Genomic DNA, 26,557 nt, shown 5'->3' on the forward strand with positions numbered 1-26,557 from the left:
CACCCTGTCCTCAAGGCCTGTATAAGACACTGGAGTCAGACTACACAGCTCTCAGGACCCGTGTGAGGCACTGGTACACCATCACCCTTTCTATTAAGGCTGGTGTAAGATGCCTGTGCCATCTCTCCACTACTCAAAAGGCCAATGAGATACACTGGGGTAACACCACCCAGCTATCAGGGCCTGTGTAAGACACTAGGGTCACACCACCCTGGTCTCAGGGCCAGTGTGAGACACTAGGGTCACACCACCCTGCTCTCAGGGCCTGTGTGAGACACTGGAGTCACACCACCCTGTTGCCAAGGCCTGTGTGAGACACTGGGGTCACACCACCCTGCTCTGAGGGCCTGTGTGAGACACTAGAGTCAAACCATCCTGCTCTCAGGGCCTGTGTGAGACACTGGTGTCACACCACCCTGCTATGAAGGCCTGTGTGAGACATTGGGGTCACACCACCCTGCTCTCAGGGCCTGTGTGAGACACTGGGGTCACCCCACCCTGCTATCAAGGCCTGTGTGAGACACTGGGGTCACATCACCCTGCTCTCAGGGCCTGTGTGAGACACTGGGTCACACCACCCTGCTCTCAGGGCCTGTGTGGAACACTAGGATCATACCATCTGCTCCAAAGGCCTGTGTGAGACACTAGAGTCACACCACCCTGCTATCAAGACCTGTGTGAGACACTGGGGTCACACCACCCTGGTCTCAAGGCCTGTGAGAGACACTAGGGTCACACCACCCTGCTCTCAGGGCCTGTGTGAGACACTAGGGTCACACCACCCTGCTCTCAGGGCCTGTGTGAGACACTAGGGTCACACCACCCTGCTCTCAGGGCCTGTGTGAGACACTAGGGTCACACCACCTTGCTCTCAGGGCCTGTGTGAGACACTAGGGTCACACCACCCTGCTCTCAGGGCCTGTGTGAGACACTGGGGTCACTCTAGCTTCCCCCCAAGGCCTGTGTGGGACACTAGGGTCATACCACCCTTGTCCCAAGGCCTGTGAGAGACGCTGGGTCATACCTCCTTGCTCTTAAGGACTGTGTGGATGTTCTGTTGATTGTTTTAGTATGAAAGTGTCTTGTGCACAAGGCACTGTGTGATCTCTCTCCGGGGCATCTCACCAAAGCGCTACCACTTACCCAGAAGGGCCACCATGGGGCATCCTCCTGGCACAGACCAGACCTGTAGACTCGAAGAAGTAGGTGACCTCTGCTCAGCATCCATTGCTCGTGGTCATTCTCTGTCGGTCAAAGGTCTTTGACCAGCATCACCATCTCCTCACCATTGGGTGTCGGAGGAACATTAGCAGACAGGTCCCCTTGAAGGCCTTTCTATCCTCCACCCATGGTGACAGTGCCCATGAAAAGTGTTATCTTGGCTCTCAGAAGCACCAAGAGCCATGGGTATTGTGACCCTGCGCCATCTACCGTGCCAAAGCACTTCCAGGAGGCCAAAAAACGCACAAAGTGCTCACAGAAAACCCTAAATAGTTTTTTAATGTGGTAGAAAAGACATTCCAAAATGATCACATTGAGGGAGAAGACGTCTCCAGGAATGGGTACAATTCTTTAATATGGGCTCCAGGTCTGGGGTCCTTTGCAGTTAACGCAGATTCATCGCCCGAAATTGGGATAAATACAGTATTTTCAATCCGTTTGATAGAAATGGTTTGTTTGATTTACGTCTGTGGTTTGCTGGATCCTACTCCAGTTTTTTCAGAATGGGTTAAAGTATAATTCGCTGGTGAATGTCCCTGATAATGATCATTGATCACCACTCTGGCCAGCCTGGCTGCAGAGCAAGCTTTGAGAAGGTTTATGGGGTCATGGGTCAGCAGGAGGTCCAGCCAGTCTGGACTGTTTCAAGTGTTTTGTAGAGGGATAGTGGGTCAAATTGGCCCAGTTTTGGTATGTTTTGTTCTGATCATGGTTCCGCCTGGTTGATGGAGTGATGTGGGACCAGGCCGTCTTAGTTCGGATGTGCAGCGCGCCATCTGTTGTTTTTTCAGACAGGTGTTTGGCAATAGTTACAGACTTCTTGTGAGTTATCGGACGGTCGAGGGTGCAAGCCTGGTTTTTGGCATGCACCAATAATTTTGAATTGTTCTTGGGTGGAGTGGGTGGCATCTGAAAAGTTTATGGATTCGCTTTTTTGACAGTTTTTTTTATAGTCAGACTTTCTTTTTTGTTCCTATGTTTTGATCCACTCATTCTAGAATTCTGATATTTTCTTTTTGTTGTTGATTTACAGTCAAATTGAGGCACCTCACCTCCTAGCACCGTTTCATAAGTCTTGGAATATTTTATGGCAGCTATTGTGCCAAAAAACCTTTTTGGTTGCTGGAACTGGTTGAGAGGCATCAATGGGCCCATGGGTCATGCCGCTGAGGAAACTGACAGGGATGTGTAGTTTTTTTTTTTTTTTTAAACTCTTCCGTTGTCTGCCTTGGGAGACACCATTGGGTGTTGTTGTTTGCGACTGCGTCACTGGCGGGTTTAGATTGAAGTAAGTATCATGGTGATCTCTGCAGGTGGTCGTCTGTATTCCTTTGACTGAGAAAAGATCCTCCGAGTTGAATATGCCTCATGGGTTTGCCCTGCTCCATTTATGGTTTCGGGGACAAGGCGGTGAGGATTCCGTCGTCGTTGAATAGTCCAGCTGTCTTGAGGAGGTTGGGTTTGTCGGCCCAGTTGTTGAAGCATAACAGGGCGGCCCATTGTAGTATCCTCTGAAGAGTCCACTAGGGTGTCTGCGAATGTTGTAATCTGTGGAGGTGGTCAGTGGATTAATACAAATAAGGTACTGAAAGTTGGAAGTGCTTTGCAATGCATATGTAAGGTGTCACACTCGAGTGTTGTGTCATGCTTGACTATGGTGGCCACAAGAGAGGTTCCGTAAACAATGCATGTCTTGCTTGGTCTCTTTAGGTAGAAATTTCAACTGCGTTAGGAGCAGCTTTATGAAGAATGACTGAGCCGCCGTCTCCCATCCACGTTTCACTTATAGACAAGCGGTCCAGCCTGGAATCACCATGTAAATCTAGCCTTGATTACGATGCATGACAAATTACTCTGGCGGTGACTGTAGGTGTGGTGATGGTGTTGTTGATGGGGTGCATCGTGCTCTTTGAGGTACTGGGTGGTCAGCGGTCCATTAACTGCTCTATTGATTGTACTGTCCCATTTGGACTGTACGGTTGTCGGGTATCTGCCAGCTTTGGTCGTGTTGGTAGTACTGCTAAATATAGGGTGGAGGGAGTATGGAGACAGCATCTGTGTGTTTGTTGGGTCGTGTATATTTGGGGATCAGTTGACCACTCTGGCATGTGAGCGGGCTGGTTCTGGTGTGCTGTACATGGTCAGAGGTTGACCTATCACTGTTCTATAGTAGATCTTGTGGTCGCCCTCCAGGCTCTCTGTGTTGGGGCTTGTAAGGCTTTGGGGTTGGTTCCTGAAGAAAGTCACCTGTCATTGTCTGTTGTTCTTCCCAGAGGTCCCTGGGCGATATAAGTTACATTGTCTCTGTTGGGTATAGAGTTCAATGCAATAACTGAAGAAGGTGTAGACACAGGGAGAGGAGTGGAGGGTGGCAGGGGAGAGGGGGTAATTTAGGGAGCAGTAAGGTGGTATAGGGAGAATTAACTGGATGGGGACACTTGTGGCAGGATATTCGAGGTGGATTTGGGAAAGCTTGCAAAAGGGGAGGTTGGTAGGATAGCAGCGCTGCGTCTACTTGTGGGAAGTTAATAGAAGAAGGATTCATTTGTTCTTTTTTATTTTTTGGGACATTGCAAGCTGCATAAGAAACAGGATTTTTTTTTTTTTTATCGGAATATCTTTAGCTTAGATGTAAATGTATGCCCGTGTGAAAATACTTCGATCAGGAATGTGCATTTGTTTTTTTTACTCTTAACAAAATGTGTTTAATCTCACTTCAACCCCTTTTCTAGACCACTAAGGCATTAACCTTGCGCTCAGCAGCCTGGAAGGAAACACTTCTTACTTGTGACAAAAGTTTTGCAGTTCGAGTCCGATTCACATTCATGTTATGTTATGTTAATTTATATTTGTAAAGTGCCAAATCACCAACGGTCTCTAAGCGCTGCAGACCACGAACCCAGGGATCCCATTTTACTTGCTGGTCGGACAGAATTGGGGTAAAACGCATCCAAACGCCTCAGTGAACGGGATGGTCTTCAGTTTCCTCCTAAATGGGAGTAGAGCGGCTTCCCCACATAAACTCGCAGGTAGCTTGTTCCAAAGCTGGCGAATCACAACCGAGAAGGCATGGAGAGTCTGGTCTCCGAAGAGTATCTTTTTCCCTCAAATTAAAGGTTTATGGCGCCTATAGGTGGCAACTGCAACCACACAGACCGCTCTTACAGCTTTTCTAAATTAAAATAACTCCAATTACTCGTCTCAACAAGTCCCTGCCCCCATCTTTCTTCATCTATCGTGCCTTAATACTTCAGTCCAATGACAGCCACCAGCTATCGTCCAATAAAACCTGCCCACACACTTCACAGGCGGGGAGTCTTGGAGGTGACCACGATTCATTTGTAGAGTTCCCTAAGGGGGTAGGTAGCAAGACTCAGGCCATGGAGTAATTAAAGAGACTCCGTGGAGACGGCTAAGCGGTGATGGCCTTTTCGTTATCTGGTCCGCGCAGACAAGCCTGGTGGCGCGGCGGCCATTTCTAATAAAACGTGTGGGACGCGCAGCCCATGAACAGCACTGGAGATGATTTACTTGGTTCTGTTTGAGGATTTATAAAGCACAAACCCTCTTACCTGTCCCCAGGGCATCTACTCTGCAGGAGGTACTGACTCCTGGAATGGAGTACATGTCCGAGCGGCTACCTGTGCTGGCTTGATGGCTACTAGTGCGTGGGCACGCCAGACAAATAGGGTGGCATCTTACCTTGTTTACATGTTTCCTATGCTCCCCTTAATACCACACAAGTATTTACTAAGTTACGCTCATGTACTATTGTTCGTTTGAAGGTCACATTACTTTGGACAGACATACAGCGGTCTGTGAACCTGAACGCAAGGCATTCTGGGATTGATGACAAAGGGCCAGGCCAGCTACACAGCAGAGATATGAGGAGGAAGAAAAATCGAGGTGGTTTCTGGCAAGAGGTAAATGAAGTGAGTGGACATGGTAGTCCAGGGGTGAAGGGAGATGGGTCGCAAGGAGGCGAGAGGGGTGCACGCTGAAGAGGAGGGAAAAGGGGAGATGCGAAGACTATGGAGCAACCGAAAGGAAGGAATAAACCGTGCTATAGAAAGGAAGGCGAGAGACAGAGTGTACATAGGAGTAGAAAATGTAAAGGTCTCCGCTGCGAGATAGGAAGCAACGGGAGTTAAGAGCGAAAGGAAGAAGAGAAGAGAAAAGAAGGGACGTTGTAGCTAAGGTGGACTGAAGTCTAACTCTTCCATTCTGCGTCGACTCAGCGGTCCCAAGTCCCTGAAAGGAGACATCCTGCCCTATGTGAAAACTATAAATAAGTAATAAGAGAGAAACCAAATACCCAGCAGTCCAAGAAGAACAAACCTAGTTTAGTGAAGGTGCAGTGGAATTAAAGCTCGAGAGCACGTCGGGAAATTAGAGTGGCAGGGAAGGGTGTAGGACGAAGGCTGAGTAGTAGGACAGGACAGGTGCAGTTAGGACAGAACATGTAACTTGGCCTCCTTCTAGGCTGGTCTTGTTTCTGCCCTGCATGTGAGTGGGGCTCTAAAAGTCTGACCAGCCGCAGTGACATTCTGGCCTAAATGTTAATTACCGACTTCTACACTTTGGAAAATTGTGTGATCCTAGGGCAATTAGTTTATCTTTGTGGTCTCGATTTTCTCATCTACTTGGAATTTGGGGGTGCTGCAGTGAAGAGCAAATTAAGAAAAGTCGTCCGACGGTCACTTACAAAGTTCCACGTATGGACTTCAAGAACAACTTGTGAGTGTCCCACAGTCACCTACTACACAAGCGTCTGTGCAAACACACCAGCCACAACTGGTTTCAACACCACCCTACGCCCAATCCCGGAGATGATTCACCTGAGTCTATAGGTAGGCTCACCCCTACACATTCTGCATCCTCACACACATCTTCATTATTACAACTGAACACTAAAAAGATCTCGGATAGAGTCCTCTTGTGGGGCCCGTAGGGCATTGCAGCGCTGGCCCGACGAGGAGCACACCCGATGGTGAAGCATGACCCCCACCTGGATGTGTGAGGGCACCAAGTAATAATCACAAGTGTTCCCTTGGATTATCCATTCCCAACCTAGCTTTCCTCCTTCCTTCAATAAGAACAGTACCGCCTAGGTTTACTGATCACGTTTCAGGAGCGTGGGTACTGGACCTTTATTAGCTCGCTGTCCCCCTCTAGTCTCACACTTGGACGCGGCTAGATTCCTGGAGATCTGGCTAGATGCAAAGAGCAGCGGCAGCTTCACGGAAAGAAACACTTGGCAAACCGGATGGGCCTGGTGGCTCTTGTCTATCATCCCCTCCAAAGGCCTGCGTCGAAAGGGAGACATAGTTCATCTCATCATAAAGGGCACCCTCATACATTACACAGCAAATCTCTCAAGTGACCCCAGTGAGGAACACAACCAGCAAAAAAGCAAGGACCTCCCGAGCTGCTTATAGCTCCAACACAACTACCAGAAAACTCCCTCTGTCCCACCCACCACCACCTACCAGAATCAGTGAACAGAGAATTGTAACAAATACCGAGACACCCGTCTCCACCAAACACCAGAATCACCGCCCGCGGCATCGCTAGAATTCAATGTTTGGGAAGAGACGTTATCAAGTGACCACGGGCCAATGAGGGCCGACATGGAGGAGCAGAGATTGTGTAGGTATCTGCTGTAGGGGACTCTGCATTCAAATCCTATGTGCTGCAAAACAGGTAAGCTAATATATTCCTGTTTACAGGGACCTGCCTGCAACACCAGTCTAGTCAGGAACCTAAAATGAAACCTGTTATTTTATTTTTTTTCCTCTGTTCACATTTCATTAATAAAAAATGTTGTTCTCAAAAAAGTATAAAAACAATAAATAACTAAAAGATATCAGTCCAAAAACAGAGAGGCACGTTGTCATACAAAAAACAAATATGCATTAGGAATAAGAAAAAAAGGAAGTGAATGAAATAAAAGATGGAAAAAAGAAAGAGAAAAAAAGAAAAACGAGGATACCAAAGCACAAAAATGAAGATTCAATATCATAATCACTGTTTCAAACATTCCCAAAAAGTGAATAATACAAAAAAAGATAAAAATGTGTATTCAGAGAAAAAACTTCAAGGTAATATATACAATAAAGACTAAAATCCCTAGTATAGGCACACAAATTCCAAAAGGAAATGACCGAAACAAAATCAGCGTAAATGTATTAAGGGGCCCCATACCTGGTTGAAATGAGCTAAGTTATCATTCCCTCTAAAAAAAAAAAGCCACGTCGAACATATCTCCAAGCAATAATGAAGAGTTGGAGTAACATTGGAACTCCAGAAGCGCAGAATGTTCACCTTAGCCAGACTCAGAGCGGTAGGAAGCCATTTAAAGGCATGAGCAGGCACGGTAGATAACTCTGAAATATCATGAAAAAGTGGCAAAGAGTGTGCCAGAGAGACATGAATAAAGGAATGTGCTTTCAAATCATTGTATGTGTTCTACCTGTGCACAAAGCCAAACATACAATCTTACAGGGGGACAATCCAGCAGGATGTATTTTTGTGCTGTGCACACAGCACATGTAATAGGCAAGCCCTACTGTGATCTCAACAGTCCACCCCCAGGCTGTGTCCCCTCATGGTCCATGCACATGCCTACCTTGGTTTCCGTCCGACGGGTGGTCCCATCCTCGGAGGTCACGATGGACACGTGGGAGGTGGGGGTCCCCGGGTCCTCTTCCACCGTCACCGTTTCCTCCATCACTTCCGGCGGTTCTTGCATCATTGACAGGGATGTCTGGTTACTGGGGCTCTGCTCCTGCAATCAGAAAGCCAGAATGTAGGACGTCACAAAACACTACTTCCGGCCTGTTAGCAGAATGAGCGATTGATGGATGCCTTCTCAAACTCTCGGCCTTCCCAGAGCACTTCTTCTCACCTACTGCCCTCTTGTAACCAGACTAGAAGGAACATTCTTGACATCACAAACCCCGCTATTCGCCTACTGCACCCCCCCCCCCACACCCCCCCGCAATCGAAAAGGGATAAATTTGGCTGCCCTCTGGAACCACTAAAACACTGCCACTACCGTCACTCCAAGTCAGAAATTAAGAGTGTTAAAAGGTCTAATTTTGAGTGATGTTTTTTCTGCAAAAATACATTTCAATCACAGGGAAAATGTGGTGAAAGAAAAGTAATTTATTCCAATAAAGTGCCACACAAGTACACTCTCCACCTCCGCATCTCTGAATGCCCTCAGAAGAGAAACATTCCAACCACTCAGAGCACGTAACATAGTCTTTACACAAGCACATTTAATACGTACAGAATGTAAACAAGCATTTTCAATGCGATAGGTCTCGCATTTGCGAGAGTTTAAGCTATTGGCATTGTAAATGACACTGCCTTTTATTTATGTGTTTTTAAAAGCATTGTTTTTTCTAATGCAAAGAGCTCAAACTCTAGCAAATGCGAGAGCAGTTTAATGGTGGCCGCGCCCCTTTTTTTAGACGCTGCTTCCATATTCAGGTTACGGTGAGCAGTGTCTAAACAAAGGGGTGCGGCCAACATTAAAGTGAAAGCGCGTTTGGCGCTTTCACCCAAAGTGAAGAAAAAAAAATGTCATTTCAAAAGCTTCTGTAGCATGGCCGCTGAAGTGAAAGTGTCCCACGCTGCTAATTAAATGAGCGCCGCGGCGAAGGTGAAAGCGGACCGCGCCGTATATTAAATAATTAAATAAGATCGGCCGCTATAGTTAAAACAGACTGCGCAATAATGTGAATAATTACATTACTATTAAAATAAAAGCGTGGGGTGCTGCAATTTCGCAGGTGGAATAGGGAACGAGCATTAAAGAAAATAGTGTTCACCGACTTATAAAGCAGACCACGAAACACCACCAGTGAATGGTCCAGTAGTTATGGGAGGTAACAAATGCAGACACGGCGGTACCAAGGAGGGACTAACAAGCCTAAAAACTACTCGGAGGCCAGCGTTTACGAAGGACAATGACACAAGCCAATGACAAATATGGGCGGAGTGTGGGCGGGGCTTCAAAGCCTTACTCCACTACTGCATGCCACGCAGCAGCGCATGCGCTGCCCCGGCTCAACCTAAAAATGCAGCAACTGTAATAAACCAAGGCAATAGCAACGATACATAGAACATCTCCCTTTTGTATAAAGGCAGAAAAGAACCAAACAAAAGAATACATAAAAAGAAAACAAGCTGGTGAGTTCAAAAGGTGACCATCTTTGAATCTGATGGGTGCCGATCTTACTGTGCCGCGCCTGCGATCTCCTCAGCGTTCTCTGGATTTTGGCAACTAAATACATACAGAATGTAACGAAGGCCGCTACTGCAGCAAACAAAGTCAATGACCAGCATGCAAGCGCACCAACGAAACTCAAATGGCAACACAGAAAGTCAAGTAGCGCCCACCGACCAGACACCAGACACACAGGCAGTCAAACAGGAAGAGTTTTGAAGGCCTTGGGGAGCGTGATTATCCACCACCCGCTTGCAAGTACCACCAATTCACCACCCTTCTGGGAGTTTTTTGATCCTAACACAGATCAGCACTTGCCAGAACCAACTCACCGGCCATTGGCCTAAGCGGAAGTGGCTCCACCATAAGACTGACCTTTCTAATGTCCGTTTGTAAAGAGGATGGGGTATCTTCTTGGCACAAAGGTGCTCACGCATCGGGAAGCACACGTCTGTTCCACATAGCTTTCCTCTCTGCTGTACCAGCTAAAGTCTGAATGTAGATTTAAACTTTAGCTGGTGAACCCATTGAGAAATCCATGCTGGTACAAGCATTTAGAATCTGTTCGCAACCTGGAAGGACATCGACCACCGACATAAAGGGGGCAGGGCCTATGGACACATATGTGCAAGCAAGTAAGGCGTGCCTTTGTGCCTGGAAGAGGGAAAAGGCTCCAGAAACGATGGCCAAGGGTCATATTCTGGTCTTTCTATAAGGGTATGAGGAGAATGGGCCTTAAATTACTACAGACAGGTGAAGCCCAGAACAAAGTATGGTTCGTCGGAGAGTCATGGCTAATCTGAATGCATGCTCGACCAGTGGCGGCTCCTCACTATGGCGGAGGAGTGCCGCCCCACTGCATTGGAGCAGTGGAAAGGATATCTAAAATGAAAATAACCTTAAGTTAATATCATTTTATGTTTCCTTTGCGGGCAGCTCTGCTCACAGAGCGGGACAGGAGTGGTTTGCCCACTCCTAAGTGCGCAGTGACTGTTTGGTTGGCCCTCTCGGACTGCCCAAACCAGTCATGCGCGCTTTCCCCATTCAGGCTGCATTACAGCCTGCATGGAGAACAAGTCCAGGCCCCCATTCCCGGGTTGAGCATCGAACCAGGACGCTCAGACCAATCACAACGCTGCAATGCAGTGTTGTGATTGGTCAGGAGAGCCTGGCTATTCCTGGCTTCCTGTCCCACGAGGAGAGCAGGCGCAAGGTTCACGCTTCAACTGGCCAGAAGCGACCACGCATTGAAGAATCTAGTGCCGTGTAGAGTGCCTGCCCGAGGGCGCCGCGCCATCATAGCTAGGAAGTGTCGAATTTTATTGAACAAAGATGCTCTTGTCGATGGAACCCTAACCTCTTGCAAAATGTGCTGTAAATTGTGTGAGAGTGTGGCAGGGAAGAAGTTATGGGGGTTGATAGGAATCAGAGATTTTAAAGAGTACGTCCTGCCCAGCATGTCCTTTTAGCCCTCAGTGGCCCACAAGAAAAATTCCTCAGCCATTCACTCATTTTATATTTTGCAAAGTAACTTCTCTCACTTTTTCCAACTTTTATAGCTGGAAGCTGACTCTGTGCTCTTCTCTGACACTTCAAGAGAAAGAGTGGCAGGTGTTACACAGTTAGTCAATGTAGAGCACTCGTGCCAATGCACCCACATAGAGTAACAAAGTGTTATACGGCCTTAGACCTGGCGCGCGTTACTTTGATGCTTCATGGGAAGCACTCGTGCCAATGCACCCACATAGAGTAACAAAGTGTTATACGGCCTGAGACCTGGCGCGTGTTACTTTGATGCTTCATGGGAAGCACTCACAGCAATGCACCCCCATAGAGTAACAACGTGTTATACGGCCTGAGACCTGGCGCGTGTTACTTTGATGCTTCATGGGAAGCACTCGTGCCAATGCACCCCCATAGAGTAACAAAGTGTTATACGGCCTGAGACCTGGCGCGTGTTACTTTGATGCTTAATGGGAAGCACTCACGGCAATGCACCCCCAGAGTAACAAAGTGTTATACGGCCTGAGACCTGGTGCGTGTAACTTTGATGCTTCATGGGAAGCACTCGCGACAATGCACCCTCATAAAGTAACAAAGTGGCATGTGTCCTCTGACCTGGCATGTGTTACTTTAGTTTTTTGTGGGATGTGCTCATGACAATGCACCTCCATGAAGTAACAAAGTGTTGTGTGTCCCCTCACCTGCATGATCGTGTTTTCACAGTTGTGGGATGAGTGATGAGGCCTCTGGGTCAATGGTAAATGGCTTCCTCCTGCCTAGCTCCCAGACTCTGGAGCGCTAGCCCAGATCACAGTGGACTAATAATGAACCCACGTACGCAAGGACCTAAAAACCTACCACTTCAAAGTGTATCTGCCTAACTATTCCTTTTACTCCACCCCTCCCATCAACGTGTTACATGGACACTATTTCATTTGTATGTAAATTATTCCTGTGTATTTGAGCCCAGGTCCATGCTACGTACATACTTCAAATAGATAAACATATGCTCCAGTCTAAGATTTGGGGTAACCATGGATACAGCTATGGAGAACAAAGAGCGGGGATATTTCAATGCCCCGGGTCATGAATAGACGCATGGAATGTGCTTTACTGCGACAACTGCAAACACTTTGTATAGACGCTTCTCTGGTTCAACCATCCTAGAACCATCACCTGCTGGTTAGGACTGGAGCCTGGCCTCGACTCAAGAAGTGGGTTCATGGAGACTGAAATAACTGAAGCTCAAAACATCTGCAAACCACAGCCTGTGCACCTGAGGAGCTCATTCTGAGTGATAACAAAACTCACACATCCACAATATTTAAAGATGTGGGAGTCAGGACAAACGCGGTAACACCCACAGCTGTCCTGGCGCTGCTCTGAAACCTGCCGGGCATTCGATGCATTCATTTCCAAAACACAAGAAACGTATCATTGGGTTTGTATTGTGCTTCCCACCTTCATGCACTGAAAAGCAGCTCATTGCCTCTCACATATCACTGTGTTGAAACCTCTCTTTCCTGTTCATTTAAAAGTATACATAGGACATCCGCACGGATAGTAGTATGCAAACACTCCCCCCCCCCCCCCCCCCTGCTCCCCGCGAGTGGCAGTCACCACTGGGCAGTTATAGCTAGGTCAGCTGTTCCTTAGGAAAAAAGTTTTAGTTTTGTAGTAACTTTGGTGCCGTTTGACGATTCTCCATGAAACTTTCCAAAAAGGTGCTACTTTGTCACTAGTTTGTGCATGGGAAGTTTTGCAGTGGTCCACCAAGCAAGAGTAGAGAAAAATGGGGGGGCACCAAAACAGAAAATCCGCATGCATTTTCCATAGACTTTTTGGGCGGGGCTACAGCAAAAACTGCTTAACGGAATTACACCAGATTTGGCAGAAGTCAGATCTTGGTCAACAGATTTAGCTTTTTTGTGATTTGGTGTAAATACGTTCATTAGTTTTTGAGGTAATAAGTGGCAAACATATTTGTATATCTGGACGGCTGGGTTTCGAGAGTCTTGGGAGACTTTCGTGGGAGTGTCAATGAAAAAATAGAGCGTTCTGATTGGCCTAGGTAGCTATAATACTCTTGGGTGATCTCGCTCCCATGGGAGCCAGCACTCTGCCAACATGAGAAAAATGTTGCTGGCACTAAGTCCCCTGACCTAAAACAATAATAATATAAGGATGCAGGTTAGGGATACCTTGATCCTCAAGGCCCCATTTGGGTACCTAAAGAGACCTCCATGGGGCCAAAAACAAAGGGAAAAAAAGCACTTAAGTTTCATAAAGAGGAAGGAGGCTTTGTGCCCCCCATCCCTGAGCCTCCAGAGACCCGGGAAAGACCCCCCTGGGAACATTTTTTTTTATATAGAGAGGTGGGCGGCATTACATATTTATTTTGGGCTCATTAGCTTGAAAGGGTGTTTTTTCTTGAAATGTGTAGTGAATGATGGGTGGAAGCTAGTGCGGCGAGGCTGCGAGACACGAAGGCCGTGGAATAGGGCCAGGGCATGATGGGGCCCAAGGGACAGGGAAGGAGGCAACAAGAAGAGGATCAAGACAGGGCCCAGGGAGGGAAGGGTGTCAGATTATGAGAAGCCACAGCAGAATGACGTCAGAGACAGGCGCCACACCCCCACCAATAAAGGTGGTCAGAACAGCACACTGATGTGTGTGAAAGAACCTCACACTTTACATGGCAGTGTTTTAAGTGGGATGAAAATATACGGGTCAGTAAAAAGGGGCGTGGTCAAAGCAGCTAACTAGGGATCCTGTATGAGAGGCGTGGCCTGTTCAGCATAGACCCGCCCCTCCCTCCCTGGACTCTAGTTGTATATTTCACTAAAAGATGGTGCCATTGACAAACCGGTTCTTGCTCTAGCAAAAGAAACAAACCTGACTGAGCTGAAACAAAATGAAACTCAAGAATATCCTTTCCACCCTCCTGTCTTGTGACGTGTTAATAATTAGCGAAATTGTGATTAATTTCCAAAAGTGGGTTGGATCATAAAGAGAATGCAACGGATTTCGTTAAATTTCTCTAGTGTTGTATAATCTAATTTCCCATTCTGTTTAACAAAATACAAATAACTGGGTAGCACAGGTGCATAGCACAGAAATGTACATTGAGCTTAACGAGACGCAGTGACGTAGCCAGTGTGTCAAGGGCCACGGTGCAAGGAAGGGCGTGTGAAATATAGCAATTCTCGGGGGTTCAGTGAGCGCTCATGCCTCTAGGCCCCGGTTCCACTGCACCTGCTGCACCAGCGCAAGCTACACTCCTGGCGAGATATACACCGGCACTGGAAGATTACAAGCCGCGTCCCCCGATGCCCTCTTCCACGGGCTGTTCAAATATTCATCATCCAAGTCTGGAAATCGATCTCTTTCATCGATCTGTATCTTGGTCGTGTTCTGTGGGACACCACCCGGCAGCAGCCTGGTCAAGGGCCCCTTCATGGGTCAGCCGCTGAGAGGACGGGGTTAGGCAGTCCGGAAGGGGAGGGGGAGGGGGAGTTTGAGCTGAGGGGGGAGTTTGAGGTAAGGGGGAGTTTGAGGTAAGGGGGAGTTTGAGGTAAGTGGGAGGGAGCGTTTTTAAGCTCCAAGCTGCATGATGCTAACAACGCTGCCAACCCCATCTACGGAGAAGTCTCCATCAGTGTTCATATTCCAACTCAAAGAGTCATTTTATCGACCCCGTATGGATTAAGTGCAGAATACGCCCTCCCCAGATCCAAAGAGGGAGGTCTGACATCCGTGCAGCAAGTGCCCAACCTTCCGAACTGCTTTAACTGGCTTTTTGAGTCCGACAGATGGCTCAGGTAGACACCTAGGCCTATGAAAGCAAGCAGTTAATGCAGCCACAGTGGCTACTAAATACCCAAAATAATCTACCTGGTGTCGACGAGTGGGAAAAAAACGGGTAATCTTTTCTATCAAGAGAGACATTCACCTGTAGATGTGTGTTCCAGGTGCCTGATGCAGCTTAACACGGCAGTCACGGGCCGCAGTGGGGTTCGGCTTGGCCCAAAGGCTAGCTGATGGTGTGTAAGGCTAGCGGGCAGTGTGCCAGGCTAGCAGGCGGTATGAAATGCTGGCTGGCGATGCGTAATGATAGCTGGCGATGCATAAGGCTAGCTGGAGATGCATAAGGCAAGCTGGCGGTGTGTAAGGCTAGCTGGCGGTGCGTAAGGCAAGCTGGTGGTGGAGCGTAAGGCAAGCTGGTGGTGGAGCGTAAGGCAAGCTGGTGGTGGAGCGCAAGGCAAGCTGGTAGTGAATAAGGCTAGCAGGCAGTGCATAAGGCTAGCAGGCACTGCGTGAGGCTATCAGGCATTGCGTGAGGCTAGCAGGCAGTGCGTGAGGCTATCAGAATTGTGCTGCTTGTGGAAATTTAGTTCGTAACTGAACATTATCTGCGCCATCTTGTCTCTCTCTCCAACGCCGCACGCAGAAACACACGGCGGCCATTTTAGGCACCATGGCCCCTCTCCCCGCTCATTGCCGATCGCCAGCGCGTCCCTCTGGCGCTGCTAACATCCCCCCGCGCGCTGACCACCCCCGCTCTCTCATACATGGGCCATAAACCCTCTCCTTCTGCGCGACCCTGCCATGGAACCACATCCCGCGCCAGACCAACACCTCCTTTTATCCCATACATGGTCACACATCCCTTTGATAACCCCCCTTCCTCTGCACCCGATTGTCCGAACCGATCCCAGGCCATCACCTAGCCCTGCGGATGCAGTTTATTGCCCCTACTGTAAGGGAAACACCTCACATCAAAGGGATTACAGTAGATCAAGACCCCCACCCCCTGAGACCCGACCAGTCGCACACACCCCCGGGAATTGACTGAATATCCTGCTGTGTGATAGCCATCTCCTACTGTGGGTGGGGTGGGAGCTTCTACTGTAGCTATGCGTGGGATCGGATCCGAGCCGGGGATTCCGAGGATGTTCTTTCATGTATCAAAGCAATCTCAAGAATGTGCCATGTACAATAAACCTGCAATAAAGTCATAAACGTGTGTATAAGAGACCAGGTCTCAGAGATGCAGTTAGAGCACCTCGAGACGATACCTTGCTGTCCGATCTGACGTGTTCTGCTCCGACGGAATAAAACTTTGTTTCCTGCCTTCCAGTCTCCGGCGCCTGCCTCTTTTGTTGGTTAATCATCGAATGGTATAAGAGGCGATTACCGCCGGGCAATACTTGAAAGGTTATCGACTGAACCTGCCGCTACCATTTAACATGCTCCGCTCCTTTTATTAATCTCCTGCGGTCATGTGACTTTGGGTCAAATCAAAACTTAATAACAGCCTGGGGATGCTGAGGTGAACACCCCTAGGTCGACATTACAACCCAAACTAGACTGTGATGTGATTGAGCGAGCCGGCGTTAAGCCGATAGGGAGAAGCCCAGCAAGCATAATGGGCAAAAGTTAGCTATGTCAATAAAAATAAGAAAATACACATTAACAGATTTATCAGCTGCTGTGAGCAGCAACGAAAGAGGAAGAGACTGTGACAGAAGCATTTTATATGTTACTAGTGTTGTGTGTAAACATTTTGCATCGCGTGTTTTGTTATTTGTTACACATTCCTACTAGGTATTGCTGTTCGTGTTTTTATTGGCTGGTGAGGAAACAGAAAAGAAAATCCAGCGTAGTCAGAGCCTCAGGTTCTGAAAAGAAATTGGTCAATAATAGCTGCAAAACTAGTGATTCTAAGCATGGAGCCAGAAATTAGCTGACTTCACGGTGCTAAATTGTTTCTTACAGCAAGGACTTTGTCACTCACACAGAACTGCCTAAAATACCGCAGGCTGTGGACAGAGCTACCGACTTTGGAGGTGGGGAAACTAGGTTCGAGCCTCGGTGTCGACTCAACAACAGAATCCTGTGATTCTGGGTAAATCACGTAATCTCCTCGTGCCTAGTACAAAATGAATGTGTCCTTAATTGGTGCTCATGTAAAGCGATCCAATACGGGTCGAGATCGCGCTATATGAAACTACAAATAAAATAAAATAAATTGAGAGCTTAGCTGGTAGAACTATCAAAGAAGCTTTATCGAGAACTTGGGGTGAGGGCGTGCCTTAACCCCTTCAGTGCCCCGCCCTTTCCCCCTCCTGTGCCGGGCGTTGCACTAGTGGGTGGGGTTCATGACGAGATAGTCTCGTCATGGGCACAGCGCAACCGTGCTGCATGACGAGACTATCTCGTCATGGGCACTGAAGAGGTTAAATGAGGAAAGAGGTGGGCGTTAAGAAACAATTAAATTAGTGTCCATATTATATCTTTCAAAGGTACCCCCGGGGCAAACAGCAGTGCCCCTATGAAGTTAATTTGTATAGCTATGAAGTTCATTTGCATAGTGCACCAGGGGTGCCAATTGGAATGCGATTAGTCCGTTTTTTTAGACGCAAACTCAGTGGCGGGTTTGAGAAGTGGGTTGTGAGCATGGAAGTGGTTGCCGGCAAGTTAACTTACTCTGTCTATACCTGTGGACTTCTTAGAAAAGGCGAGAGTGGATATAATTGAGAAACTAGATCCCGCTGTATACTTGTGCTGGAATGCCTGCTATCTCACTCTCCTGTTGGCCGAGGCACAAAAAAGAGGTAGGATGCACAAAGAGATTGAAGAAATTGTCTTAGGAAGGTAAAACCAAACCTCTTTATTGCCTTTGCCAGTTCAAGTATCCAAGTGGACACAGCAGAGTACATCACATGTTAGAACCAGATCAGACAAGCCACGCTCTCACGAGTACTGCACTCTGGTGCATGGTTGTGGCTGGAGAGGGATTCCTTCAGTTCGTTTGTAGGTACCGTTTGCCATGGTTGTGGTGAATGGCATACAATATTAAATAGTTGTCTGCCCCCTGCGCAGCCGCGAGACACGCTCTGTGGTGGGAGAGGGGCGATTAAGGAGTGTGGCCGATTTCGCAAGACGTGCGGCCGCGAGACGCACTCTGTGGTGGGGGTGGGGCGAACACGACAGAGAGGCAGAGCGAGGCGCGCGGGAGAGCGAGAGGAAAGCCAGATGGGGCGTCTGCTTGTGCCTGTGCGCATAACCGCACGCAGAATGCCACACAAAAAGCTGTGGTAGGACTTTTAAAAGACCACTAACTAAATGTCTTGCCAGAGCAGAACATGCACTGGCTCAGGCGAGACCTAAAAACTTATGGATGAAAAGGTTTTTTCAGTGACAAGCAGGTAGTGAAGGTGGACGTTGTCAGCAGAAGCTCAGGAGGGCCCCTCAGAGGAGGTCCCTCTGTTGAGTACCTAGGGGTGCCGTGGTGACCCCCAAGAAAAGAACTAAGGCCATCGAGTCACCTAGAAACATCAGCTAAATTTCCATTCACAGGCCCTTGTCCTGCTCTCGAAAGCCAAAAACTCACCCCATAAATGCACATCCTTTGGGGTCATCTTCGAGTGAGAACTTTAGCTTCTATATAAGCTCAAATAGATTTGCAGCACATCTTCTCTAAACCGGAGTCCTCAGAGAACACGCATCCCTGTCATGACAAGCACAGGTTGGCACAGGTGTAGGCATGTCTGCCACGAGCAAGCCCAGGGTGGCACCGGTGAGAGCATCTCTGCCACAAGCAAGTGCAGGATGGCACCTGTGCACCATCTCTGCCATGAGCAAGCACAGGGTGGCACCGGTGAGAGCATCTCTGCCACAAGCAAGTGCAGGATGGCACCTGTGCACCATCTCTGCCACGAGCAAGCACAGGGTGGCACCGGTGAGAGCATCTCTGCTCTGCCACAAGCAAGTGCAGGGTGGCATCTGTGCACCATCTCTGCCATGAGCAAGCACAGGGTGGCACCGGTGAGAGCATCTCTGCCACAAGCAAGTGCAGGGTGGCATCTGTGCACCATCTCTGCCATGAGCAAGCACAGGGTGGCACTGGTGAGAGCATCTCTGCCACAAGCAAGTGCAGGATGGCACCGGTCTAAGCCTCACTACTACAAGCAAGGGTGGCATCTCTGCCTGATATACTTTTAAACCAAGTGGTGCAAACATTGGGTTCACTCACAAAGACGCGTCTGCTTCTCAAGTTTGACTTAGACGCGCAAACAGACATTTTTACAAGTGTTAAACAACTCTTGTAATTCACAGAAGTCAATGTGGCACTCGGAAAAGGTTTACACACACAGCGGGTGCCATGGAGTAAATCTCCACCATCTATGGGTGGGAGAGGGAGGTGCAAGGCGGACTGCCCAGGAAGTTTGTACACACAAGCCACTTTGTGACCCCCTTACCACCCTGGTGCGTCCCTCTCCATTGGTGGTGGTTTGAAGGGCGTTTTTGTCCATGGGGAAAATGTAACCCCAGTGGAGATGAAAAAAATGAGAAAAAGAAGGGATATTTGCTCGCTTTTGACATTTTTTCCTATGTAACATTGTATTCACCTGCACATCTCTGCACGTGAAGAGGGTTTCACACAACACAGCCGTGGCTGCACCTGGTACCCGAGATTGGGGCAGGCCTCAGGTCACAGCCTGGGAGAGATGGCCGACTTGCAAACAGTCGGAAACTATCAGGGGTGGATGAAAATGAAGATTGTGTCAGATGTTAAAACTAGGGCTCTGAAAGCTCGTATTTGACGCGAAAGTTTTGTTAAATTCTTGTTTTGCAGCCTCAAAGTTTCCAAAGAATTCATGGTTTATTCTAATCTCCGTCCCATAGAACTCTTTTCACATTGCAAGGCCATTTTCACTGCGCAGCAAGCTCATTTTCACTTTAAACAAGCCCAGCTACGCTGGGAAATATATGTAGAATGTTTCCCTTTAAATTCAGCTTTCCCTTACTTATTCACAATGGAAAATAAGCCAATATTCAAAAATGTGTAGCAAAATTCACGATTTTCATGGTACTTGTGGCACAGCAAAAAAGCTTTGCAGTTTTCGGGCTTGCGTCGTTTTCTGTAGACCTTTGTAAAGGTTAGATTTGTTTTTGCCAATGTTTGCGAAGACTGCTCAAGAGCAGAAGCGCAGCAGTTGTGCCTGTCCCAGAAGTCTGCTTCCTCACTCAGAGCTCCACATGTACTTTGTGTCAAAGGATAGAACAAATCTTGCTGAATTAAATAAAGGCCACCTCCTTGGGGGAGGCAGATGCAGCCTGGTTTTAATCTAGGTCTTCTCCGCACAACATGACATTTGTTTCGCCCATCATTATTTACCGTAAATTAAACCTTCACCAGGGATATGAGTTTCCCGCACTAATAACCTTTAGCAAAAAGATGGTGTCAACTTTTGTATAAAAGAAAATGAACAAAAGCACAACGGATCCATGAAATTCACTAAAAAACTCACCCCAATACATACGCCAGCCATGGAAGCTGCTCGCCTCGGCATCGGATCACTCGCTGTGGGTGGGAAGGTTCACGGTTCTACTGTGTTTTAGGCTTTCGGTTCTCTGTAACCAATTCCCTGTCTCATCTTTTGCAGAGTGGTCTAAATGCAGACAAGCCACTCAAGAGAACCATGTATCCCCCACACTGGCCACCTCCAGAAATTGATCGCACGCACAAGAAGGCTTCAAATGGCAGAGAATGGGCCTGGGGCATGGTCCTGCCTTCCGAAGCATCATTGAATGCATGTTGTCACTGCGTTAATGGAACCGCTTGTCTGCCACAACAGTCAACTGGCACTGGATGGGCATCAGTGGAGTCTGGGCGGATTAGGGAGTAAAGGACCCGGTGGTCCAGACTCGAGCAGCTACCAAAGAGTGGATCTCCAAGGGTGGCAGATCCCATGGCAGAGCAAGAGGAGCATTAATGGGATAAGCTTTATTTATCCAACTCACGTCGATTGTTAAATATTTCTTTGTGCAGGCGGGCAGTGCTGAAATGTACACAGCGGCCCTGCGCTCGCTCACTTCTAGTCTGGCACAGAGAGAGGACACGGGCATCTCCAAAAGAAGATCAACTGGAAGAACTTGCTTCATGGAAGTGGTTGTGGTGTCACGGAAAGCTGGGAATTATCCAGATCACACATCCTTCAAAGATGATGCTAGAGTAGGACATGGCCCACAGAGAGCATCCGTAGCTCAGCCATGACGGTCAACGTGGAATTCATCAACATCAGAAGTTTTAGACGTGCTGCCTTCAGAATCATCCAAAAAAAGCCTTTATCTCAGAGTCGAAAGTGAATTTGCCCTGAATTGTTACAGGACAGTTGAGGCTGGCGGCAGTCGATGAGTCCCTCAAGAACTTCTACTGGAGTTCGAAAGGGAAGACGAAAGCCAAGGGTGCCAGACAAATATTAAGCAAGCTACGGAGAAGGATGTCTTCGAGCACAAGATTGGGTACCAGCCTTGGACCACCAAGGAGGCTTGCCATTCTCTACTGTCACGGCTTTTCATCGACCTCGATTCTCTCTGTGCCACATCGATCAAGATGATCAAGCACAGCAACATGGTGCAGAGCTTTGAACATCGTTGATTGACACAAAAGCATAAGAACGTCAATGTCACGAACATCTTGTAGGCCCTGGAGGTCGGCAGGTAGAGCATCCAAGACTGCGAGGCCTGGATCCAGCCTGGTGATACTCTAAGACAGCGGTTCTTGACTTTTTGACTTCTGTGGACTCACTCTGTATCAATACTGGAATCAGAGGACCCCCCACTGAATTATTATTGGAACCTGGGAACCTCCACAGAATCTTTATTTGAATCCGGGAACCGCCAATGAAGCATTATTGGAAGTCGGGAACTCTGGCTAAGCATTTGCGATGATATAAACTCCAATACAATACGAAACAAATAGAGAAGCAAGCCGTCATGAAACAAATACACAAATTATGAAATAATTTAATTTAAAAAAATATATGAAAAAAATATAAACTTATTTTAATAGGAAAGCTGGAGGTGTTCTAAATTCACTCCTCCTCCATACTATATTCTGTTTGATGAACTTTCGCTGCTCCCACAGTCAATCGGAGGATACAAACTTAATTTGTAGCCTTCAATTTTAAATTCCTTCACATTTACAGAAGGTTTTAAATATTTAAATTTACATTTTGCTTCTTTAATTATATACACTATGTTAATCAGTTAAAATGTAATTTTCTAAGACGGTGTGGACCCCCTGAGAAGGCATCGCAGGCCATAGGTTAAGAACCACTGTTCTAAGAGATTCTTTCCCTCAATAATGTCTCAGAGTTGGGTACACGAGTCCTCAGCCGGCAAACGGCTTTGAAAAATGTAGCTTGCCTGACCCGTATGGCTCAAAGACGTGTAAAAAGCGCCATTTTGAAATAAGTGGGGACCAGTCCAGATATTTTAAGTTGATTAATAACACAAAATAGCTGTAGGTTTTCAGTACCAAGATATTTGTAAAAGTTGCCGGTGGGTTAGATTGCCTCAGATGTCCCTTTCATTGTCTACTCTACTAGAACGGCTGACGTCATTGCAAGTCTAGGGATGCGAACAAGCGAGTGTGTGAGGTCACGGGAAGGATGCCTCCAACAGAAGTGGACAAGGAACACAAGGTGTCCCAGGGAATGGGATCAACTCCCCTCTGATGCATTTACACTATTAATCTACAGAGTCATGTGGCCTGACACCGTGGGTGAGATGCATGGGGAATATGTCTAACAAGCATTGACAAAGACAAAATTCCCTTTGAAAACGGCTGTGCTGTTGTGGTTTTTGTAAACTTTTATTGTTGGGGGAACTGCAGAGGGGTCCCACCTGACACCCTATGGAAGATGGGCCATCCTGTGGTCCCCTGACCCAAGCATCGTCTCCCCCACTTCCCCGGGGCAGTGCTAGAAGTACCCGTGAAGGGGTAAGAACATTCGCAGTAGTGACCACTGTTGGGTAATAAATCTTCTAAGCCTCCTCAGAGCAACGCAAAGCAAACAATCACTACAGTCGCACAGTAAACGCTTAGCTGAATCCATATATAAATTAATAGCTTAAGGAGGGGGGACGGGGGACAAGTGCACCCCATCTTTGTGGTACAGATCGCTTTTTCAGTACCGTCCTTAGTACAGATGTGTTAAGTAGCCCCCTGAAGCGGCTGGTTAGCCCTCCAGCTGATTCAGAAAGGTCCCGGGGGAGGAACGTGTTTTCTAAACTGGTTGAGGTATGATGCGTGACCGCAAGAACAGCAGCTGTAGAAGTCTCTGCCATCCATGAAATCTGAATTATGAGCTAAAACACGCCCCTCCTTCCACTGGATGTCCCCCACCCCGCTGGGCCCCAACTACTTGCGGGGGAGGGGGGCTCAAAGTTGTGTGCCCCCCCTTAGCGCACTAGGAGTTGGAGTGAGGTTTCCTTAAGCAGCAAACTGTAAAAAAAATATTTAAAAATGCCAAAGTAAAAATTACATTAAAAAAATCGTAATAACTGACATTTGCAAAGCGCTCGCAGAATATTTCCAGGGGTAAGGGTGGGAGCTTTGCCAGAGGATGGTACAAAGACTGTAAATGAAGCGGAGCTGTAAATAATAAAAACAATCTCATTGATATTTCTATAAAGAAAATCTCATCTACGAAGGCACCAACTTTTCACAGCTCTGTGAGGGTTATTTTGAAAGGAAATGGGTGCCCGTCTTAACTTGTGGTGGGGTGCAATGTTTGAGGTATGGCCACATGTCATCCAACATGGCTAGAGGCTTCATTTATAAATGAATCCATCTAACGCCGTATCAATCATCCATTTCAGTTAATTTTATCGACACATGCTGTAAAAGTATATTTTGATCTTCAATCAATAAAAGTCCGCCCCGCCCCCTCCAAAGGTGGCTGCAGGGACATCAGTGCCCCCTTTAGCTGAATACAGCGCCGGTGCGTGACCCTCTCTACATTTTGGGGGTGGCGATGAACATAGGGATAGCCATGACTCCTGGACCCACAACAGCAGACCTTGGTTCTGGTACATCCATGCTTGACCACAATGTGTGATCGTGGGCAGCTATGTGCCCCTGTTCTCAACGGCTGTCCAAATTCTGAGGCAATTCAAATTGGGCATTTGAATGTTGGTAGGTTTTTAAGTCACTCAGCAGAAGGAGAGAGTACAAGATATTTTACTTGTACCATGGAAGATTCTCGAGGCAGGAGGAACAAGGTAAAACGGAGCTGCGAGTCGTGCATCGCATCTGTATGCAAGGTTGGCCTCCCTAAAACAAACAGGCTTGTACGCACAGCGCTCCCACGTCCTGTGCGCTTCTCCCATGTGGCTCGGCTCGAGGCGGGGCGGGGGATGCCATGGAGGAAGGCCTCGGACGGATGTCTGGCACCCGGGTACCAGCGCCAGCCAACAGGGATGTGTTTCTGCTCGGAGCGATGCTAAATGGCGGGCGCTCTGGGCTGAGCGCCGGAAAGGTCATAAACACGTTTTTATTGTATTATTATTCTGTGGCATGAAAAGGCTCAATCTTTTTTGTGTCCGACAGCCTCGACGGGCTTTTTTTTAAGGTTAAAAACGACGCCTGGCTGTTTGCAGCCATGCCTTCGGAATGACACGCTTGGGAGTAAGGGTGGGAGGGGGGGCATCTGCCCCTCCTCGCCTTTCCTTCTCACACCTAAATACCCCTGTGGGGGAGAGTGCACGTGAGAGAGCTGTGCGCCCCCTGCAGGCAGAAAGAGGAATCCGTGCTTAATTTGTAAAATATTAAGTGCCGGGGCTCTGACCAGGAGGCCACTGCAGCTTGCCCCTGCCATCGCTGCCAAAACTACTACTAACCCTCTCTCTCGCCTGTAAATGCACCAGTTCAGATTATTCCAGGTCCCCGAAGCTAAGGGAATGGCTGGGGAGGCAGGTTTTAGCAATTTTAATGTATTTTGTATTCCTAAACAACGGTTGGTCTGCTCATCTCTAAATTAGATGAGCAGCGCCACCATGTGGTAGACTGTTCTAAGTATGATGGTGACAATTAAGTGCCAGTGCTAAGCACCGGAAAGCAACGGCTCAAATTAAGCACTGAGAGGACTTCTCATTGAAGCCGACTCTCACACCTTGGGATAATAACCAGTGCTTTAAATGGGCAGGGGCTCTCCAGTACCCAGGAGCATCCGGCACAGGTAACTGTGGTGAGGCAGTTGGGCGGGTGAGGGGGGAATTGGACAGATGACAGGATAGTGAAAGTAAAATAAAAAAAATTAAAAAAGCACGTACCTTGCGCTTGCTGCATCGCAGAGTCACGAGCACAACGTAAGAGGTTTTATGTATGTTTTATTTTACTTTCACTATCCTATCGTCTGTCCACTCAAAGCCCTCACCCCATAGAACCGTTCCACCGCGTTACCTGTGCCAGCGGCGCCTGCGGGTACTGAGTACCTGTACTTCTTTAATTTTAAAGAGAGGGTCCCTGCACTTCTCAGCACTGCTGAACTACATTTAATGGGAGAGTACTAGCAGTTCTCGGTAATAAACAACTGCTCGGGGGCACTGAGTGCTTGCACTTCTAGATTTCCATCTCATGCAACGATAACTGCGCCATCAACATGAGCTCGCACTTTGGAGGGGTTGAAAACTGAGCATGTGGGGCAGGAAGGAAATTTAGTATATGCCAGAAAATGGGGCAGCAGAAAACACATAAAAGGATGCACTCCATCCCTTATTTAGTAAATATTGAATTCATTTAATTTAGATCGAAAGTGCGTGCGATCAGTGACTGTGAACACCTCCAATCACAGTGAATACTGAAGTAATCCAAACTGGAGCATTTCATAGTGCTCCAAACTGTCGCACTGCAGTGCGACAGTTTGGAGCACTATGAAATGCTCCAGTTTGGATTACTTCAGAAAATGGGGCAGGCCATGATAAAGGTACTTGAGCGGGGCACAGAAAATAGAACATGGTACATTGGAAACAGTATGTAGGGCAGGGGGATGCGCGTACACAGGAGGAAGTGATGACATTGGGCTGGGAGCCAACAGCAGCACTGGCAAAAATGTTCCAACCAATCCTGTGCTTTTCTGTTTCTTTCTCTATTCTCGTGCCCTTCCCCAGACCCCACTCTGCGGCACCTGCTGCTGTAAACCCCCCGGGGAGATGGATGTCCTTTTGGAAAGTGCAGCAGCAACTGCACACCCTCATAAACTGACTGCCAAGGGCCCCAGACCCTCAGTGAAACACCTGGTGGGTCACATGGCCAATCTGGTCCCGAAACTGGACATGGCCATGGCCAGCAGGACCAAGGGCACGCATACACACACCTTTGCAGAAGAATCCAAGGGCCCGATTTGGAGTTTGGGGACGGGTTACTCCATTGCAAACGTGACGGATATCCCGTCCACCGTATTACAAGTGCCAGAGGTTATAATGAACTTGTAATACGGCGGATGGAATATCCACCACCTTTGTGACGGAGTAACTCCATTGCCAAACTAAGTCAAGCCTCAAGTGTGCAACATACTTTAGAAGCCATGAAGCCAAACCCTGGCGAAATCCATGGTTTGCTCATTCTTGGGGAAACTGCAACTACGTCAGATATTATCCACGGTAAGAAGAACCCCTGGTTTGAATATAATCTACACTTCATTTATAACAAACTGGAGACGCAACTCGTCACCGATTAGAATCATTAGTTTTCATTTTGTTAAACAAAACGTGAATAATTGTATTTAACCTACACAAATCCTA

At 47.7% G+C, this 26,557-nt stretch overlaps 1 protein-coding gene across 9 annotated transcripts in view; it reads right to left on the bottom strand.

Annotated features, from left to right (window-relative positions):
* Positions 1 to 26,557, bottom strand: part of ARVCF (ARVCF delta catenin family member) — a 657,174-nt gene that overhangs the window by 254,039 nt on the left and 376,578 nt on the right. For all 9 annotated transcript variants that reach the window (XM_085633794.1, XM_085633790.1, XM_085633793.1 and 6 more), the window contains one exon: positions 7,850 to 8,008. In XM_085633794.1, the coding sequence (XP_085489920.1) occupies positions 7,850 to 8,008 (159 nt within the window). The remainder of the gene's footprint in view (positions 1 to 7,849; positions 8,009 to 26,557) is intronic.

The sequence above is a fragment of the Triturus cristatus genome, chromosome 11 (assembly GCF_964204655.1).
Source record: "Triturus cristatus chromosome 11, aTriCri1.1, whole genome shotgun sequence".
Classification (NCBI taxonomy): domain Eukaryota; kingdom Metazoa; phylum Chordata; class Amphibia; order Caudata; family Salamandridae; genus Triturus; species Triturus cristatus.